A 21,925-nucleotide genomic window follows, 5' to 3' on the forward strand; every position below is an offset into this window, starting at 1 on the left:
GGCTGGCACTGTTGCATTGCACTGTGTGCACCTAGCAAGAGCCATAAGCACATCTGTGTACATGGAAACCCTACACAAAGGTCCTTACAGGTGGCTTTAGCATTCTATCTTTATTGGCCAGACATTCAAGTATCCAGTATTTGGTACTTTAACATTATAACAGTCTATCTAATTAGTGACTCACTCTCACACACCATGCAAATATCTGACAGATTTACTGTCAGATTGATCATTTCCAACATGTTCGATCTGATTTTTGATTTTCTGAAATACTCAATCTGACAGTAAATCTGTCAGAAAATTGCACTGTGTGTAGCTAGCATTAGTATGAAAGAGCCATAAGCACATCTGTGTACATGGAAACCCCACACAAAGGTCCTTACACAGGTGGCTATAGCATTCTATCTTTATTGGCCAGACAGATTTGCATTCTGGCACATTCAGACTGGAAAAGAATGCTGTTTTAAAGGTATTTACTGGTGTTGACACTTTACAGGCATTACTCGGTGTAGCCCCCCTCTCAAATATAAAGTTAGAATATAACAGAAGTCTTTTGTTTAAGCGTGAAAAATCCAGCAGTCAGTGAAGATACATCCATTGTCAGCAATAAACCTAATTCAGATGTTAGCTGCAGCAGTAATTATTTTAGGCATGTTGGCTGCCTGCCTCTGGGGAACTATTTCACCCATATTTTCTTTTATTTCCATTTCAAGCATGAAGCTGTAAAAACAGTTGGGAATGAGATATCAATCAGTTTAAAGCCAGAAAAAAATCTGTAATGTGTTAGTAACCTTTTCAGAGCTCAGCATTTCATGGTGTTACCAAGCATAGCATCCAGCAGCCTCTACAACTAGTCTCTGCAGGCATTTTCCTGTTACCCAGCCTTCCTATACTGTACTGCCTTTTACCTTATAAGGATAATCCCTTGCACAGTGAGCTCACAAGGGAAAGGTGGAGTTCTATGACAAATAACATTTACTTACTTACTTTTCACACTCTGGCACATATCTCTGCATTTTAAATTAAAATGTGTTGACAGTAAACGTTTAGATGGTGTTTAACCTTTTTTTTCTGATCGTTTTCCGATCGATATCCGTTCACTTCTATGAAAAACCATCAGAAAATCGAGGTAAATTCAGATTGGACATGTTAGAAATAATCAATCTGGCTGGTAAATCTGCCAGAAAATTGTATGGTGTGTACCTAGCATGAAAGTAACATTTAATTGAGCTAAACCATATTTGCATGTACACTTGATTAGATGAGACATTTCAGTTTCAGAAAAACATATCCTTGAGAAGAAAAAACACTGGTGCTCATGCCCTTCTGTGCCTGATGCTGGGCATACACGGCTGCTGGGGAGGATTATCAATCAAGCCTGATGGCTCGATTGATAATATCCGGCGTGTCCGATACCCTGCTGGATCGATACTTTGCTCGATACCGGCGGGGAGAACAATAGAATAAACGAGCGGCTGATAAGCAGCCGCCCACGGGGACGAGCCGGCATCGAGCCAGCGGCTCGATCCAGCGCATAATCACAGCCGTGTATGCCCAGCATTACACAGATGGAAAATGTTTTAAAATATTAAGAAAATGTTTTGATAAGAAACACCAGCTTTAAATATGTCATGGGCATTTTGCTGCCAGATCTGGGCTTGAACTACAGTCAGACAAATATACAAAGATGAAATCCACTGCCTTTAGTGTAACTGTCAGGCATAAAATCAACTCTTTATTTTCTGGTAAACAAGTAATAAGGATGCTAACCAGGCAATCCAAAAGTTAAAATCACTATTACTTTCCTTGTTGATAAATAATCATTCCCCAGTTTACCTGACTCTTATTTGGTACACAAAAAGGAAGCTGCAGGGCATGCTGGGTTGTCCTTTATTGCTTCTCTACTACCCCCTCAGACTTAACTAATGTAGCCTGATTGGCTGAAGCCTCTTTCCCTCCTGTTTTCCCCTCCCACACCTCTGTTCTTCTCTGATTGGCCAATATTTCTCATGCTGAGACAATGCACTTTCTATAGAGAAGGGTGGGCAAATCAGGCAGGGGAGAGTAAGGGAGGAAATGACATCAGGATTGGCTTCAAAATGGCCACACTTAAAATGGAAAATGCTAAGAAGGATTTTCCTCCTTTTTACTGTAGAAAAATAACTGAAATCAAAATGTGGACAGTGCAATACATATGTTATGTAAATAGAGCAAGTACTTGTCTACTTATGTATGTGGGTTTTGTTTTTTTTCTGAGATAGTATGGCTGACAGCTCCTCTTTCCAATGGCTTACCTGACGGACTATTTATTTTTAATTCTGTCCAATGGATCATGTGATTCAAACAACCCAGCCACACTGCACAACCCACTTAACTAGCTCTTTGAGCACACTTTACTCACTAGGAACAATACAGCTTGGACACAGGTGTGTGTGTGTGTGTGTGTGTGTGTGTGTGTGTGTGTGTGTGTGTCTCTGTCCCTTGCCAAGTGGACAGTAAAGTGTGGCAGCACGCTGATGATGTCACCATGCTGCTGCACTTATTCTGCAATCTAGTGTAGTGCTGCTTTGAATGCTTCTGTGGATGGCATTATTTAATAATTATAGGTAGAATATGGTACTTGTATTATGAATATTTCAAATGAATTAAACTTATTTTTGCAGGCTGGGTTCACAGTGGTCAGTTGCACAACTCGCGCATTATGCGTGTAAACTGCAATGGAGACTAGGCATAGAAATACAAAGAAAGCATGCAGCGAGATAGACTAACACGATCAGTTACAACGCAGTACTGTAACAGTCCCATATAACTATATGGACAGGGAGTTGGAATGCAGAATTTTTCTGCAACGCAACTGATCACTGTGAACAGGGCCTCAGGAGTACACAAATTAAGGATTGACTTTTCCCATATCCAGAATATATTGATTTGGAGTTCAGTGTTAAAGCAGGTTGGGTGCATGCATGACTGTTTTTGGTTTAGTTGATTGCATGCATGTTTTCTAACTCCATATGCAGCCTCTACTACTTGCTCAGTACTGCAGCAATGCAATTTTTCTTGGACTAAAAATGAGGGAGTGCCGCTAAAGTCCTTCTGAGTCAAAGACTACTGTAACTCTCATTCATGAGAGATGCATGACAGACCTGAAACCTCAGCCAAAACTCTTAATTAGTGTTAGATGGACCATGGAATTGTTAGAACGCTGTCAGATTGTTGTTGTTTGGGGACATTTTACCACACCTCTTGTCGCATGGCTACCAAAAGCAGAAGTAAAGTGAAGTCTAGGGTGACAAAGCAAACAGTATCATTAATAATGTTGGCTGCGTAAGTAAAATATTCTCACCATTGATGTACATCCTTATGAATATGCTTTCTCTTTTCTGTTTTTCAGGCTGAGGGAGAAGTAGCTGCATTAAACCGTAGAATTCAGCTGGTAGAAGAGGAGTTGGATAGAGCTCAGGAGCGTCTTGCTACAGCTTTACAGAAACTGGAAGAAGCAGAAAAGGCAGCTGATGAGAGTGAGAGGTATTCAGAACGTTTATATCTCTATTTGTGTACAGTTCAGCAAATTACATTTCCAGAGTCCAATGAGAATAAATCGACGCATTTCAAAATTAATGGTAACTGATGCTGTGATTATAAAACTAAAAAGACTGTACTTAAACTTTTCTATAGAGCTAGGTGTCAAAACTTCTAAAAACGAATACAAAAGCAAATGGCAGTTGCCAATGGTAAATATACTCTAGCTTCTATTAAATCCTGGTTATACAGCTCAGCACAATAAGCAGATGATTTGGGGTCATCACTTTTTAGGTGAAGAAGAGGATAAAGCAAAGGCAGGATTACACAGTGGATAGTTTCTGGTCCCTCATATTACTGAGTATGCCACTCTGTCATGAGTGTCACTGGTTTGCTACAATTTGGCAAACAGCTATAATAGATGAAAGCCTATGTGGAAGCTGTTACAGCCGTGTTAGTAGTTTCCTTCCTTCCAAAAACAAATATGGGATAATTGGAGAAGGTAAACTCGAGTAGCACCATAGCGTTAACAGACATGTGGTAGATTTAAATTGTACTTGAGCGATAGAAATATTTAGGTTTCTGTTGGCTTTTAGCTACTTATATTGCCATTGCACTTGCTCCTTACTTGAGGCAAACCTGCCTATGCAGTTAGTGAAATTTGCTGAATTGTAGCTCTAAGGCCTCTTTCAGACAGAAGGCTGAAGTGCGTACTTACCGAGCAGTTCAGGGTTCTGTCTGCTGCTTGCCAATGCAATTCAGGTGCAATTTAAATGCAGGCGAATTGCAGCAGTCGTAACACCACTTACCAAGTGCTGACACGTAGTGGTGATACCCGGCAGCAGAGGCCATGTCATGTCTGAGCACGGCTTTGGCAATAGGGATGAGTATTCCAATTCGGAACACTATTTTGAATGATTCAGAAGAGGACTTGAATTTCAACTAAAGCAGACCACGTCAGGGGGGTTAAACTCGCATACATGTAATTAAGGCGCCGGGAAATTTGGCTATTGCTGACTGCCAAATTACTCTGTTTTAACTTAACTTGGGCTCTGTCTTGATGGCGCCCAAATCCAGGGCTTTTTTTGCCTGACTCTGGTTAACTTACCCTTGTCTCTGTCCTCCATGTTGCACTTCAGCTATCTATACTTCTTTCTTCACAGTTGGAAGGAGGAAGTAGTTGGAAAGCAGCGTGGAGGGCAGCGCACAAAGGTGGCAACAAGGATGAGTTAAAGGACAAATGTAGTGAGAAGAATATGGAGACAGCCATATTTATTTCCTTTTAAACAATACCAGTTGCCTGGCAGTCCTGCTGTTCTATTTGGCTGCAGTAGTGTTTGAATCAGAACCGGAGCAAGCATGCAGCTAATGTTGTCTAATGTGATTATAATGCCAGAAACATAAAATTATTAGAGGCAAAGGACCATCCAGGCAACTAGTATTGTTTAAAAGGAAATACAGCAGCCACCATATTCTTCTCACTACAGTTGTCCTTTAACACTTCCAATTCTCTCTACAAGACCCTCCCCCCCCCCCCCCCTCCCTCCCCCAAGCATCGTCCGCTTTGACTAGGATTCGAGTTTTGTTCCGAAATACTTGGAACAGTGTCCTGACTTTGAAAGCTCATGCCTATTAGGCAGGGGGTTCACTTATTTGGTTCCCACACATTTTGATGAATGTGGAAATATTCGCATCCTCATTGACTATTGCATTCAATGGCCTGTTTAGGAATCGCACATTCTTTGCGTAACATTTGCACTTTTTTGCTATGATTTAAAAATTGCCAGCTTTCTGTTTTTTTCTGCATGGTTCACACGCTAGCAGTTACATTGTATTCCTCCGCAATAAGGAAATTGGGCACAGAAAACAGTCGCGTTCGTAGAGCCATCTGACTACTGGAAACACTGTAATTGCACACAAAAACGCTAGGACAAGTGTGCTCCCTGCCTTAGACATTAGTGATTGATTGCTTAGTCATTCTCAGAAATTACATCACTGACCATATTTATCTACAAATGTGTAGGCATTGGCTGTGAATATTGAGTGCCAAAGTAGCATAAGCTCTAGTAAGTAGCCCTCCTTACCTTGCTAAGGCCCAAATGTGAATCTTGGTTAGGACACTATCTGCATAAAGTTTACTATCTGCATAAAGTTTCTATTCTCCCACTGTTTGTATTGATTTCCTTGAAGCAGGACAGCGCTGAAGCTGGGTGCCATCATAGCACTAGTGATATGCTGCGTGCCCTGTGCAAGAGTAATCAAGGCATCCGGCAACCACCATACCCTGAATTACATCTCCCTCTGAGTTGCTACAATGGGAGGGGGAATAGTATTTAAACGCCAACGGGAATTTGAGTGGCAGCATCACCCTGCGCCCCACTCACCGGAGGCGCCATAATACGTACACAATTGCCTTCCAGACCTTATTACTGACCAGTATTACTAACCAAGCATGTAAACAGGACAGTCTCTGATTTCTGTAACCCTGGTTATGGACATGACTAGGAACAGCTGAGGGAAATATAAAACTCTAGGAAGTAGACATTTCAGAAAACGTAATCAGTGCACAGTCCAGTGGAATTTTTTTTTTAACACCCAATGAGAAATGTGTACTAATCTATCTGCTAGTTCTGGCTCACATACTACTTTAAAACATTATCGGATTGCTTTTTTCCTTTTCATATTGACCTGCTCAGTTAGCTCTTTATTAAATTACCAGTAAATGCATCTTTTTTCCTTTTCAGGAAAATTGAAGGAAGCTTTCTATGTAAATATTTACAGCAAAATTGAAACATTTACTCCATGTAATAAACTGCCAGCATATAGAGCAATAGAATGCAATACAAGATCACATTTTGTTTTATGTTCTTATCTAGGTATGTGATCATTCATTGGCAACCTAAAACTTGTCCAGTAAAATTATTATTTGCTGTCTTTTCAGAGGTATGAAGGTAATAGAAAACCGAGCCATGAAAGATGAAGAAAAAATGGAAATTCAGGAAATGCAACTCAAAGAAGCCAAACATATTGCAGAGGAGGCAGATCGCAAATATGAGGAGGTGAGGAATAAGTTTTCTATGGTGAAGACTACAGCAGATTTACAACATGCTGACAGTATGTCTGTTAGGGTACCTAAGAAATAGCCACCGGGAAATTTGGGCGCAGGATAGAGCCGATATACTGCTTATCCTCCTGCACAAGTCCCGGTGGCGTTCATTACTATTCACCCTCCAGGTCCACGTGGATGATGCGAAATGATGTAATTCGGCTGCCAGCTATTGCTTGCTGCTGAATTACAGTATTTTAAAAGTAATTTGAGCTCCGTCTTCTGACAGTGCCGAAGTTACTCACTGTGCGCCGCTATAGGCATAATTCCTATTACGATCTATGGTGGTGCCGGTTGCGGCCAAATCTCCCACACTGTTATTACAGTGCTCGATTGCCAGTGGTTGCCTAAAATGTTTTTACATGATTCCAAATTACAGTGCATGTTAGCGAGATGCAACTGTGTACTTTTATACATAGCTTAGTGTTGGAAGCAATGGTGGTTCAGTAGCCAGCTAAAATGGCATTAAACAAATGTATATGCTTGATTGAAAAAATGATTTTTAGGTTGTGTTTAAACATTACGAAAGATGGAGCGTGTGGAACTGAATAATAGTGGGTGGGTCGGAGGAGAGGGGCATGTGAGAATGCCTGCATGTGGGAGTATGAAGAGGTGACCTGGGTAGAGAGATCATTAGCAGAGTGAAGATTATGTGTAGGGGAGTATCTAAAAATGAATGGAGAAGACAGATTGGAGGGAGCTTTTTAGTCAAGCATTAGAAGCTTGAGGCTACTTTCACACTTAGAGCATGAACATGCATCACTGCACTCTCCCCCTTTGCAGCTCGTTGTGAAGGCAATGCAAGGCAAGTTAAGACTTTTGAAACATGGTGGCACACTATTGTGATACGGTGTGACAGAAGTAGCAAAATCGCTGCAAGCTTGCTGCGTGACCTGTGCCTACTGCACGGATTAGCAGCAATGCAAGTGTATGTTGATGTGTCTCAGGCGCTCAGGGCTGTTCACCACTACTGACCTCTTCAGTCACTTGAATTTGACCCGATGAATCGTTTGTAGCCGCAAAAACGCGTTGTATGATGTGCATAATAAAATGTATATTTCTAACCGAAATCTGGCATTCTTGAAATTGTCAGCACTAATGAAGATTTTCTTACCAATTTATTAGTACACTTGAGAATATATATATCTTGGGCGCCTCCTACCCTCTCTTAGCACATTCAGGTATGCAAGTGACAGATTTTCTCCAGTCAGGGCCTAGGCAGGGTGTCCCTCATTGATACGGAATGACAGCCATTAAACTCTTGCCTGGAAGAGAACAGCTTCTGAGTGCAGGGGATAGATTAAAAAAGATCAATAGTTCATATATTTTAACTCTGGGACACAAAAAGGTTGAGCAGAGGCAATAAAACCATTCATTTACTTTCTATCAGTGATAATTTAGGATGATTATATATGGTGCTAACTGAGAAGTCTCCTGTGGAGTCAAACCTGTTTAAAAAAAAAATTGCACAAAGCCCATGAGTTTTCACCTTATAATTATTCTGCATCACAGCTGTAAATAGTAAAAATGACTGGCCTGTTGTAGTCGGCTTGTGCTTGAATCATCTTGTAGGCAAATGTTAGGTAACTGTATCTAGCATTTGGGTTGTGCAGAGGTCTTGATGTAATGGTGATCCTCATTTATTAGGTAGAGCAGCTGTACACACAGATTGTTTTTCAAAGCTTTACCTGTGTCTTTCTGTTTTTCAGGTGGCTCGTAAACTGGTCATCCTTGAAGGAGAGCTGGAGAGAGCAGAGGAGCGTGCTGAAGTCTCAGAACTGTAAGATGTGCTGTTTATTTCATTATCAATGTTATAATCCTAGACTTATTTCCTAATACTGAATTAACAGTTTAAAAATATGTATTACTTCCTGTACTTGTTCATGTTTTTGGAATGCTGTGTAGTCATCATGCACTGAGGACACCTGGATCAGCTATACACATATGATCACCTCTTGTGACATGAGTCACCGGAAACAGCCATGTGCTTATGTCTGTAGTAATATTATGCTGGGAATACACTGAGAATTTTCAGCAGATTTACTGTTCGACCGATTTCTCTGATCGTTTTTCCGATTGACTTCCATTCTCTTCTATGAGAAATCGATCAGAAAAAAAATGATCGAAAATCAGATCGGACCTGTCGGAAATTATCTATCGAACCATCTATCTGCTAAAAAATTCTCATTGTGTATTCCCAGCATAAGGCTTTGATAGGTCAAATTTAGAAAAGAAACCTGCTGCGTACATGGAAACTCATGAAGAGGGGAATTTCAATCCAAAAAGCTTTTCAAACTGGTTGCAAATGGTTGATGCTTTTTTAAAAAGTTAAAATCCTTAAGATTAGATGCTGAAATTATTAGTGAGCCTTCAGTGCTCTTCACAGCATTACTTTAGCAAGCCTCCAAGGACTTTTATGTAGTAAGTAGAGAGTCTACAAGTTTGGCGGGTTTAATGTTTATACTAGCCTGAGACACTGTTGAGTAGACTGAGGAGGAGAGTATCGCTTTCCTCTGTACTTTGCCTGCAGTTCTGAAGTAAAAGCCTTGTGCCATCTTGCAGGCCTATGTTGACAATCCATCATCAAACCAAGCGCTGCATTGACTGAAACATTAGAATATCATTTGTGCATGAAGTTACTGCTACATACTAGACCGGCATCACTTGAAACAATAATTAGTGATAATTTCAGGTGATCTAATAAGCTTCATTGGGACATTACTTGCTTATCCTGCCTATTCTGCCTTCCATAGGGCAAAATGTGCTGTGCAGTGGGCTGTTACCTTAAGTAATCCTAAAAGATTGTTTGAGGCAACATTCATCCCGCATAATAATAATTCCAGTATTTGTATAGTGCTTTTTTCCTTGCGTGGCAACCGCTATGGGCAGTCACTAAGGGTGCACTTTTGGGAGTGTTAGTTTTTGCCTTAAACTCTTTACTGAATAGGTGAAGCTTACTGAACATGCAGAACCGAGATTCAAACCGAGGTCTCTTGTGTCAGAGCCCTTAACCAGTACACTATCCAGCCACCATGTTTACATAGCTGTAAAAGAAAGCTATAGCCTTTCATTGTGTTCTTGGGAAAGAGGTCACATTCATGGAAAAGAGGTCACATTAATGCAAATAATCTTATCAGTGGTTTTAAATGTTATGTTAAAGTGTACCAGAGCTGTAAAAAAATAGATTTGATACTCACCCGCAGCTTCCTGCGGTCCTCCCATGGTCTGCCGTTCAGCTGCGATCAGCCCTGGTAACTGGCTCAGTTGCATCAGTCCGGGTCTACTGCGCATCCTTCAGCTAGAAAGCAGGAAAGGTGGCCATGCATTTGTAGACGTGGCAGCTGATCGACCAGAAGCTGAGGAAAATGGGTGCTGCAAAGAGCATGAGTGATCGATAATTTTACAGATTTGGGGCCGTAATTGGTCGCATTTATTGGTTGGACGTGCTGGAAAATCTGGGGCCGACATGTTCAATCACATGTGCAGCAGTAATGGCGTACGGTAATTGGGAAGTATGAGTATAAGCTTGTAAATTGTGATGCACACAAAACGGAAAAAATGCACCTTTATTTCCATATAAAATATTGGCGCCATACATTGTGATAGGGACAAAATTTAAATGGTGTCATAACCGAGATAAACGTCAAATAAAATACATAGGTTTTAATTATAGTAGCGTGGATTATTTTAAGGCTATAATGGCAGAAAACTGAGAAATAATGAATTTTTTTCCATTTTTTTTTTTTTCTTATTAATCCAGTTAAAATGCATTTATAAAAAAAATAATTCTTAGCAAAATGTACCACCCAAAGAAAGCCTAATTAGTGGCGGAAAAAACAAGATATAGATCAATAAATTGTGTTAAGAAGTGATAGTTATTAGCGAATGAAGGGAGGTGAAAATTGCTCTGATGCATAAGGTGAAAAATCCCCGAGGGCTGAAATGGTTTTAAAGGATACCCGAAGTGACATGTGACAAGATGAGATAGACATGTGTGTACAGTGCCTAGCACACAAATAACTATGCTGTGTTCCTGTTTTTTCTTTCTCTGCCTGAAAGCGTTAAATATCAGGTATGTAAGTGGCGGACTCAGTTCTGACTTAGACAAGAAGTGACTACAGTGTGACCCTCACTGATGAGACATTCCAACTATAAAACACTTTCCTAGCAGAAAATGGCTTCTGAGAGCAAGAAAGAGATAAAAAGGGGAATTTCTTATCAGTGAGGGGTCACACTGTAGTCTTTCTGTCTGAGTCGGGACTGAGTCAGCCACTTACATACCTGATATTTAACACTTTCAGGCAGAGAAAGAAAAAAAGGAACACTGCATAGTTTATTTGTGTGCTAGGCACTGTACATACCCATGTCTATCTCATGATGTTCCATGTCACTTCTGGTATCCTTTAAGCATAACACCTATTGTTTCCTGGGGTTCAGCTCCACTTCCTGCTAGACCCCTGTATCCGAGGAAGTAGGGTCAGTCAAGTTACACTGTTATGGTGGATCTGTACTAAGTCACTCCAGTTTTGCACATGGTCCTGTACAACAGATCTTTTAAAACTTAAATGTATTACAAAGGAAATTACAATCTGTGTTTTACATGTGCTAATGTGTGTATTACAGAAGTTAGTCTAACGCACCTTTTCTTTTATTTGTTTAACCATTTAAGAAAAATGTCACTTGCTATCTAAATTGAGATGTTTTTGTTTGCAGTAAATGCAGTGATCTGGAAGAAGAGTTGAAAAACGTAACCAACAACTTAAAATCCCTTGAGGCTCAGTCTGAAAAGGTGGGTTAAGTTAGCCTTGTGTAACAGGCATTTATGGCTGATATCTGTTTATGCCTGGTACACACCATGCAATTTCCTGTCAGATAGATGGGTCGAACAGATAATTTCCAGCAAGTCTGATATGATTTCCGATCGTTTTTCTGATCGATTTTCTAATCACTTCTATGCAAAATCGATCAGAAAAACAATTGGAAATCAGATCAGACCTGTTGGAAATTACCTATTCAACCCATCTATCTGAGGGGAAATTTCATGGTGTGTACCAGGTAATAGATAATGATCTATTAAAAAAAAAAGAGAAAAATCTCGTACAGGCCCATTTATAACATTTCTCTTACAGTTCTCTTATGCTGGAGATACACGGTACGTTTCTGTACCATGTATCGACCAGCTGATAATATTCAGCTGGCCCGATCATGCCGCTCGACCCGCGCCCGCTCGATTCCCGCCGGCGGACAATGGCAGGGAATCGATCGGTGATAAGGAAGCGCCGGCGGGGACGAGCGGCACTCGATCCGCGCGGACGAGCGGGGATGCGCCGACATCGAGCCGCTGGCTCGATCCGGTGCATAAAACGAGCCGTGTATGCACGGCATAACAGGCCCATTTATAAAATTTTCTAAAAGATGCAAAATACAGGGTGGGCTATTTATATGGATACACCTTAATAAAATGGGAATGGTTGGTGACATTAACTTCCTGTTTGTGGCACATTAGTATATGTGAGGGGGGAAAACTTTTCAAGATGGGTGGTGACCATGGTGGCCATTTTGAAGTCGAACATTTTGAATTAAACTTTTTTTTTTTTTTTTTTTTTTTCAATAGGAAGAGGGTCATGTGACACATCAAACATATTGGAAATTTCACAAGAAAAACAATGGTGTGCTTGGTTTTAACGTAACTTTATTCTTTCATGAGTTATTTACAATTTTCTGACCACTTATAAAATGTGTTCAATATGCTGCCCATTGTGTTGGATTGTCAATGCAACCCTCTTCTCCCACTCTTCACACACTGATAGCAACACTGCAGAAGAAATGCTAGCACAGGCTTCCAGTATCCATAGTTTCAGGTGTTGCACATCTCGTATCGTCACAGAATAGACAATTGCCTTCAGATGACCCCAAAGATAAACCTGACACCCATAATGTGGTGGTGCATCATCTTGCTGGAAAAACTCAGGGAACGTGCCAGCTTCAGTGCATAAAGAGGGAAACGCATCATCCTGTAGCAATTTCACCTATCCAGTGGCCTTGAGGTTTCCCTTGATGAAGAATGGCCCCACTATCTTTGCACCCCATATACCACACCATACCATAAAATTTTTTTGTTCCAACAGTCTTGGAGGGATCTATCCAATGTGGGTTAGTGTCAGACCAATAGCGGTGGTTTTGTTTGTTAACTTCACCAATCACATAAAAGTTTGCCTCATCACTGAACAAAATCTTCTGCGTAAACTGAGGGTCCTGTTCCAATTTTTGTTTTGCCCATTGTGCAAATTCAGTGCGCCGATCTGGGTCATCCTCATTGAGATGAGGCAGTAGCTGAAGTTTGTAAGGGTGCCATTTATGAGTAGCTAACATCCGCCAAAAGGATGTTCCGACTAATGCCACTCTCCAGTGACATGTGGTGAGTGCTACGCTGTGGGCTCTTTCTGAATGAAGCTAGGACAGCCACTGATGTTTCTTCATAAGTGTTGGATTGGATGCGTCCACATTTTGGCAAATCCAACACTGAACCAGTTTTATGAAACTTGGCAAGCAGTTTGCTAACTGTAGCATGGGAGATGGGTGGTCTCGTAGGGTGTCTTGTATTGAGATCTGCTGCAATGACCCGGTTACTGCATTCACCAGACAACACAATTTGTATCCGCTCCTCACGTGTTAACCCTGGTGACATGTCAATGGCTGTAAACAAAGAGAAACTTGTAAATAACTCATGAAAGAATAAAGTTATGTTAAAACCAAGCACACCATTGTTTTTCTTGTGAAATTCCCAATAAGTTTGATGTCATATGACCCTCTTCCTATTGAAAAAACAAAAGTTGGATTCAAAATGGCCAAATTCAAAATGGCCGCCATGGTCGCCACAAAAAGTTTCCCCCCCTCATATATACTAATGTGCCACAAACAAGAAGTTAATATCACCAACCATTCCCCCTGTATATTTGCATCTTTTTACAACTTGACATTTATAAAGAGGCGGTGCCACACACTATTGCACCTCACATCTGTTGAAGGCTGTGAAGCTATTCTAGTGAAGTCTATTCATGTGATTAGGTCTGCACTGAACTCTGACCCCTCCCACATAAGGGTTGGGGCAGACCACTTGTCTTCTGTTTGTTGCATCTTTTTACTGGCAAAACTTTACCACTTTTAAGGTGACAGTTTATTCATATTAATGACTTTGAAAAGAGCACTGAGAGCAGCACATCACACCCCACAGTGCTGTTTCTTAACCCATTTTCTTTCCCAAAAATATTTTGCCTTTTACAAAACAGGACACAAAAGCTTCTTTTGGAGATCTAGGCCTCAATTCACTAAGCTTATCTCCTGTCTTTAATAACTCTTCTAGAGTTGTTACCATGGTGATAAGGCATGTAGTATTCAGGAAACATTTTACCTCAGGCAAACCTAAAGTTAACTCTTCTGTCTTTAAGTTAACTCTTCAATCCTTAAAATAACTCCAGAGTTAAAGACAGGCTGTTTATTAACTGCATGTGAAAATAACTACAGAGGAGGTAACTTAACTACAGAGGAGGTAACTTAACTACAGAGGAGGTAACTTAACTACAGAGGAGGTAACTTAACTACAGAGGAGGTAACTTAACTACAGAGGAGGTAACTTAACTACAGAGGAGGTAACTTAACAACTACAGAGGAGGTAACTTAACAACTACAGAGGAGGTAACTTAACAACTACAGAGGAGGTAACTTAACAACTACAGAGGAGGTAACTTAACAACTACAGAGGAGGTAACTTAACTACAGAGGAGGTAACGTAAGGAATGAAGAGATAACTCTCTTATGTGGAGGTAAGTTTTCTCTTGCCTTATTATCTCCAGCATGATCTTAGTGAATTGAGGCCCTAGAGTGTTGCACAGGGAAGAGCATCAACGTATACATCAGCATTTACAGCACCTGTAACCTGTTAACCTGTAGTGACATATCATCATGAAATAAACATAGGTACATATAATATTAACCCCACTAAGGACCCATTCATACTATGGCGATTAGCGCCATAGTAAGTATATGGCAGTGATCTCACTGCCGCAATTAGTGACAATCCCCAAACGCCTTACCTGCAGCATTTTTGGCGATTTGGGATCGATCGCGATTAGCATATATAGAAGTGCTAATCGTGTTCGCTCCAAGAACGCATATTTGTCCAGTGATTTTTTTTTTTTTATTTTTTTTTCTGTTTAAATCAGGGAAAATTTCACTTGCGCTAAATGGTAGCAGTAAGCTCTAATGTTTTTGCATTTTTAGGGCCCATTCACACTACAGCGATTAGTGGGCGATTCCCGCTAATTACCGAAGCGCAAGTGCTTTTTAAAGCACTAGCGCAATAGTACGTTTATGGCGGTGATCTCACTGCCACGATTGCCGGTGATCACGGGGGATTCGTGATTAGTCGCAATTGCCAAACTCCTTACCTGCAGCATTTTTGGCGATTTTTTTTTTTTTCTTTTTTTAGGAGCAATCGCAATTAGCATATATAGAAGTGCTAATCGCGATCACTCCAAGAACACTTATTTGTCAAGTGATTTTTTTTTTTTTTTCCGCGTTAAATCATAGAAAAATCACCTGCACTAAATGAACTTTTTGCGCTTTTACGTGTGAGTGGGCCCTAAGAAATTGTTAATGTCCCTTTATATTTTCCACTTCAGCAAGAGTTAAAAAAAAACAAAACCCAAAAAACAGTTATGTAAATGAGTTTGTAGAATTGCTTGTGGAATTCATTTGTTTCTGGAAAATTAAACAGAAGCCAAAATAACTTTGTGTGAGAAATTGAACTTTTCAGCACAAAACCTTATGACAAGCCTGAGTCATAACTTCTGTTAATTTTTCAGCACAGCAAGGCAGATTTGCCCCAGGTGTTGTTTTTTTTTTTTTTTTTTAAATTGCCCTCAAAATGCTTGTTCAATGAATCTCTATGAGAAGGTTAATATCAGCCCGGTTTGTGCGCTGTGCGTTCAGCAAAGCGGTGCCTGTACCATTTTTGGGGCGTTTTTGCTATAATGGAAGGTATAGGAAGAGCGCTAAACACTCACGCTTTCACGTTTTTTAGAATAAATACATTGTATTTATTATTTTCTGGGTCAAAGAGTTCACTTCCTGAGTTGGGTCAGGGAGTGAATTACAAAACCGCTCGGAAAAGCGCTTATAAAAGCGCTTTTACCAGAAACGCAGCGCGCAGTGGACCGCCGGGAGGGGGAAAAAAAATCCCACAAAAACACTTGCATTTGCGGTTTCGATTTTAGGTGTGAATGAGGCCTAACTGATTATAAAAAGGAGACTCTGTTCTATTTTCATTTTAACTGCAGTAAATTCATACAATTAAAGAAACACTGAAGTGAGTCTAAACTCCCTTTTTTAACTTGTAGTTATGTTCATTACTATAACCCCTGCTAAAACGCAGTGATTCCGTGGCAAAACAAAGGGTTAATACCTCCCAAATCCCCTCTGCAAAATCCACAACTTTCTTGGTCGTGGATTTTGCTGCTCATGGAGGCAGAGCTATGAGCCGCAGCTCTGCCTCCATGCGCCTCAATTGCCGCGCGGATCTCCGCCTCTCCCCTGCCCCTCTCTCCGCCCCTCTGTGAAGGCAGATTGAGAGGGGCGGGGAGAGGCGGCGATCAGCCGGGATTGCTGCGCTGAGGCAGAGCTACAGCCATTAGCTCTGCCTCAAGCAGGAAGCGCTCCCCGGACACTGGAAAGAGGATTTGGGGGGTATTAACCCCTCGTTTTGCAGTGGGATAGCGGCGCTTTAGCAGGGGTTATAGTGATGAACATAACTACAAGTTAAAAAAGGGAATTAAGACTCCATAGTCTCCTTAATCATCTTGTAAGTTTATTTTCACTTCGGGTTTGCTTTCACTGCTTATAGACCAGCCTGTGAAGAAGCCAGAAGCCCAATGGTGCCCTACCATTAGTTTAGGGGTAATTGTAAGTATATCATTTTATACTTGCTAGGATGGGTTGCATATCCCTGCAACCACTGTATAGGCTTGCAGGGGAATAACCCGTCCTGCCGGATGGCCACTCTCCTAGATATAGTTTTGTGTATACCTGATATTTAACTCTTTCAGGCAAAGAAAGAAAAAAAGGAACACAGCATAGTTATTTGTGTTAGGCACTGTACATACACATGTCTATCTCATCATGTCACATGTCACTTCGGATATCCTTTAAATGTTTCCATTATAGAGGAATGCATCATGTAGGGCTGCATGGTGTAACACGCACACACTTTTGTAGTCTCTATATATGAAAGATGCATAAAATCCTATAATCAATATGCTTTCTTAGTGCAATAACTTTACTGCTTATAATGTTCACGAATATGTTTAAGAACACATTTGCCTTTATCTTACTAGTATTCTGAAAAAGAAGACAAATATGAAGAAGAAATAAAGATCTTAACAGACAAGTTGAAAGAGGTAGGAACCTAGGAAATCTTTTTTGTTTATTTTTCTGGTTGATCTTCTAATCTATATTTTATAAATGGTTAAGGGATTGATTCACTAAAGAAAATAGCGCAAATAACCTGTTGCGCGCGTGTAGTGTGAGGCACATTACATTTAAAGCACGCTGTGGAAAACAGGAGGTTACTTGCACTATTTTCTTTAGTGAATTAACCCCTAAATGATTAATCTTCACTGGCCACACTACAGTTAGTTACTAAGTCAGATTGGACATGCATTAGCTGAAATACTAACCTGAACTTCTGGTGAAGGTACCTGCTGCAATTTACATTGAGTTGTTAGCTTGTGGAGTGGAAGTGTTGCAACAAAATATAGGGTCATTGAATTGTTTTCCTACTCTTGCACACTATATACATTTATAATTTTGTCCCATCCACAGGCAGAAACCCGGGCTGAGTTTGCAGAGAGAACAGTTGCCAAACTAGAAAAGACGATTGATGATCTTGAAGGTATGCTGTGAGAAATGTTGACATCTAAATAATACATTATCTGAAAAGTGATCTCTTCCTTCTATTGTATGTGCACTCTTTGTTCTTGCACCCTGTCCTTTACCTATTTGCATACTTCTGAACAAGAATATCTGTAGCTTTATTGATTTGTTTCATAAAGGTCTGAACTCATATCTTGAAATATGGGGAATGTTCTGCTAGCTGGGGTGAGGCAAGTATAGTGTGTTTAAAAGACAACTCATGAAGTTCTATTTAACTAGGTATTCATATTTGTAATTAAGATTTGAAAATGTCTTAGGTTATCGCCTTTAACCAGTTCACCCCCAAGGGTTTTTATCCTAACGGACCAGAGCAATTTTCAGTCGTCAGCGCTCCTCCCTTTTATTCCCTAATAACTTTATTACTACTTATCACAAGAAAATGATCTATACCTCGTTTTTTTCGCCACCAATTAGGCTTTCTGTGGATAGTACATTTTGCTAAGAATTTTTTTATTCTAAATGCATTTTAATGAGAAAAACAGAAAAAAAAAGAAAAAAAATCATTATTTCTCAGTGTTCAGCCTTTATAGTTTTAAAATTAAACATTCTCCTGTGGATAAAACAAACACGTTTTATTTGCCCAGTGGTCCCGATAATTAAACCGTTTAGATTATGTCCCTACCACAATGTATGGCGACAGTATATTATTTTGAAATATAAGTGGTTATTTTTCTGTTTGTTCTGGCCATAATTACAAGCCCCTATGTAGTAAATTAAAATTAATTTTCCCCCATAAAATATAGAATAAAAAAAGCTGAGTCCCTAAGGTAACTATTTATTTATTTTTTTTAAGCTGATTTTTTTTTTTACAAGTGTTTTTTTTGGGGGGGAGGGTTGGAAGTGTAATTTTATTAATGATGTGTATATACTTGAAAATGTATGTATTTTGTAAGTGTAATATACTTTTTGGCCACAAGATGGCGCTGGTGAACACTCATAGGACGTGTTCACTTTTTTTTTTTTTTTTTTTTACACACTTTATTAAACTGTTACATTTCCTGTTTATGTGAATGGACGTAGCCGCTGTTCGCGGTCACGTCCATTCACTCCAGGCACTGCGATTGGGTAGAGGACTGTTCAGTCCTCTTCCCCAATCGCCCAGCACGGGATCCCGACGGTAATGGCGGCGGTAGCGGCGGACACATGGCGGTAGCAGCGGCGGGAATGCGCGACGTATTAAAACGTCATGTTGCTGTTAATAGCGGTAAGCATGACGTTTTAATACGTTAGGATGGCGGTAAATGGTTAAAAAAAAAAAAAAAAAAAAAAAAAAAAGCATAACAAACATATCTGATTAGATAGGGATCTATTGCTTGCCCACACACTGCAAACCAATTTCTGATAGATTGAAATCTATTGGAAATTGTCCTAGCCCCACTGCTTGCCTTCTCTGGAGTCTGGATTTTTTTCTCTATTGTCCTGATGTTACTGCACACGTCTGCTTCAAGTGGTACAGGCACTTGTGATGCCAATTCAAAAGGACACCAGACATCGGTGGAGGCGAGGATTCTTGCTGGCGTGATCGATGAGCCTTCACTCACCGTGGGTAGGGGGATGACACATAAACCTGGGGGGGGGGGGGAGCAGACTAGATTTGCACCCAATATATGTAATAAGTAAAGCAGATGTCACCTTCTAACAGTCTGCTGAAGATCTGTATGCAGAAATGGCTGTCTGTCAGAATGACAAGACTGCTGCACACAGAGCCTTTTCTGCCCATCTTAGGATGTATGCATGGGGTTCTCTGCAAGGTCTTGCAGCTAAGGAGCTTGGCAGGTCTAGCAATCCTCGCCCACTGGGAAGATTTAACCTAAATTCCTATCCTAGAGATATAACTGGAAGTTGTAGCAAAACTTTCCAAAGGAAGAGAAATCCCATCATTGACAGTTGTCAACAGAGCAGTCCCATTAGCAATATGATGCTTGCCCTCAATTGTTCCAGTTTGAACTGTACAATTTTGGAATTCACAGCACTTTCTATTCCAGTGTTGGGTATTACCAGGAGGAGAACATGAGCAGCAAAATGTCCTAGCAGAGTTTGTAAAGACTTCCACTTTCCACAATTGGTCCTAATCTTCCAATAAGTACACCCCATTACAATTAAAGCAGGCGGCTTTCTTTAGTTTTGCCTAATATTGTAAGGGCTCATTCACTCTAGAGGTGTTTTTGGGATTTTTCAAGCGCAGGTGATTTTCAAAATCGCCCCCTAAACGCTTGTGCAATGATTCTCTGAGAGAGTTCACATCTGAGCGGTTCGTTTCCGATCTGCTCAGAAAAGCGCTGCATGGACAATTTTCAGGGGCGATTTTGCTTCAATGGAAAGTATAGGGGAATTGCAAAACGCTTGTAAAAGCACTTTGCATAGCGATTTCCCAGCACTTAAGAATAAATACATTGTATTTATTCTTTTCCGGTTCAAAGAGTTCGTCAGTGGACGTGAAGTAAAAAATGCAATCTTTCTGCAAAAGCGCTTAGAAAAGTGCTTTTACAATAAAATGAAGCGCACAGAAATTGCAAAAAACGCCCAACGCCATCGGAACCAAATGTGAACGAGGCCTAAGAGTTGATTTAATTTTTTTTCAGTGAGTTCCTACATACCAGTGAGAGTGATCTGTAAGTTATATTCTAAGATGAAAGCCAAATACCTAAATGGGAATATATTAAGACAAACTATTTTCTATTAATTTTGTTTGAAACATTCAGTATGTAATACTATTTTCTTTCTTTTGCATGATGCCTTCATCTCACTTTCCATCTGTATTCAACTCTTCTCCTGTCCTTCTGAATCCTCCTTGCTCCCTCTGTCTGGCAGATGAATTGTATGCCCAGAAGCTCAAGTACAAAGCTATCAGCGAGGAACTAGACCATGCTCTCAATGACATGACATCGCTGTAGACTCTTGATCCCTTTGGTTCTATATTACACCATTTTCCTGTTCTTTGTCAGCTACTATGGATTTTCTTTGAATTTCTGCACTGTTCTCAATTTCTCTGAGAAATAAAAGTCTTTGTGCACCTTTTACATCCTATCTTTCTTGATTTCTTTCTTCTCTGTATACATAATGTATGCATGTCTGAATGAACAAACACTTTGGAAAAGGTGACAGATATTTTAGTTGCTTGTTCTTAGAAATGAAGGCAATCACACAAAGTACACACGCTACATTGGATTCAGAGAACGTTGTTTTATACCTAAGACACTCTTTTTGTGTGGTTTACATTTATTAGGAATATGTTACGATTTTTCCACTTTTTCCTAACTTAGTTGCTGCAACTTGCTTGGTATAGCGTTTATTCAGTGTATGATAGGACAACACACTTGCTTGTCAGTATGTATTAGGAGGAAATAACGCTATTTCCACTATCAAATAGCTACCAAGAAGCACTAAGATGTTGCAGATCTCTTAAACTATATATATCTCTCTTTCAGACAAGTTGGCAAATGCCAAAGAAGAAAATCTTGGAATGCATCAAGTTCTGGACCAAACCCTACTTGAACTTAACAATTTATAATGAAACGTGAAGAAAAGTCTGCACACACCATTCCTTCCTTTTTAAAGTCTCACATTTACATTTATTATATCTTAACATTCCAGGGGAAAACGGCAATGAATGCGACCAAATATTTTATTTTTGAAAAGAAACCATTCACAAATATGAGCTTAAACTTAACTGTGCCGAACCTTTTTTAATGTTTGTTTTTTGTTTTTTTATACCAAGGTCCTATGTACATTATTGCTAGATTAGTCACAAATGCCTTTAATGTTTTTGTCTCTGTTATCCTGTTACAGGACCACAAAGTGTTGAATGTTGTTACAGAAGTATTGGAAAACCAACAATAAAAAATAGGAAAGTGTTATCTGTAATAATACTGTGGTGGTTACTTTGTAAACCTACTGTATAGAATAGCCTTTCTCACCCTTTTTTGCCTCGGAACCCTTTTAAAAATTTTCAGATCTCAAGGAACCCCTGCAGGAAGAAAAAAAAACGAAAAAAAACGCGGCCACGATACCACATATAAAATGCACCTATGACCCCTCACAGATAAAATGCAGCCACGATACCACATATAAAAACCCCTCACAGATAAAATGCAGCCATGGTACTCACATATCAAATGCAGTAATGACTCCCAGATCCCATCCCAGATCATTGGTGCACAGTGGGGTGAAGGGAACACACATGCTCACCCACTTGATTTGCATCTTTCTTCTCTTGTGGCTCATCAGCTTCCTCTCTCCTTCTCCTGGGCTCCATGCTCTATTGTCTTCTCTCCCGCTGTACTTGAGCTCGCTAGTTCTCCCTTGCTGTCA

The 21,925-nt window shown here is 40.1% G+C and overlaps 1 protein-coding gene across 5 annotated transcripts in view; it reads left to right on the forward strand.

Annotated features, from left to right (window-relative positions):
• The window catches only part of TPM4 (tropomyosin 4), a 105,775-nt gene extending 84,294 nt beyond the window's left edge, over nucleotides 1-21,481 (forward strand). For 3 of the 5 annotated variants that reach the window (XM_068233930.1, XM_068233932.1, XM_068233934.1), the window contains 7 exons: nucleotides 3,392-3,525; nucleotides 6,461-6,578; nucleotides 8,335-8,405; nucleotides 11,339-11,414; nucleotides 17,017-17,079; nucleotides 17,504-17,573; nucleotides 20,426-20,634. In XM_068233930.1, the coding sequence (XP_068090031.1) occupies nucleotides 3,392-3,525; nucleotides 6,461-6,578; nucleotides 8,335-8,405; nucleotides 11,339-11,414; nucleotides 17,017-17,079; nucleotides 17,504-17,573; nucleotides 20,426-20,508 (615 nt within the window). In that variant the 3' untranslated portion in view covers nucleotides 20,509-20,634. Of the gene's footprint in view, nucleotides 1-3,391; nucleotides 3,526-6,460; nucleotides 6,579-8,334; nucleotides 8,406-11,338; nucleotides 11,415-17,016; nucleotides 17,080-17,503; nucleotides 17,574-20,425; nucleotides 20,635-21,042 lie in introns of those variants that run through there. The other 2 variants (XM_068233931.1, XM_068233933.1) reach the window with 1 other exon arrangement.
• The last annotated feature ends 444 nt before the right edge of the window (nucleotides 21,482-21,925 follow it).

This window comes from Hyperolius riggenbachi, chromosome 1, assembly GCF_040937935.1.
Source record: "Hyperolius riggenbachi isolate aHypRig1 chromosome 1, aHypRig1.pri, whole genome shotgun sequence".
In the NCBI taxonomy this organism is placed as follows: domain Eukaryota; kingdom Metazoa; phylum Chordata; class Amphibia; order Anura; family Hyperoliidae; genus Hyperolius; species Hyperolius riggenbachi.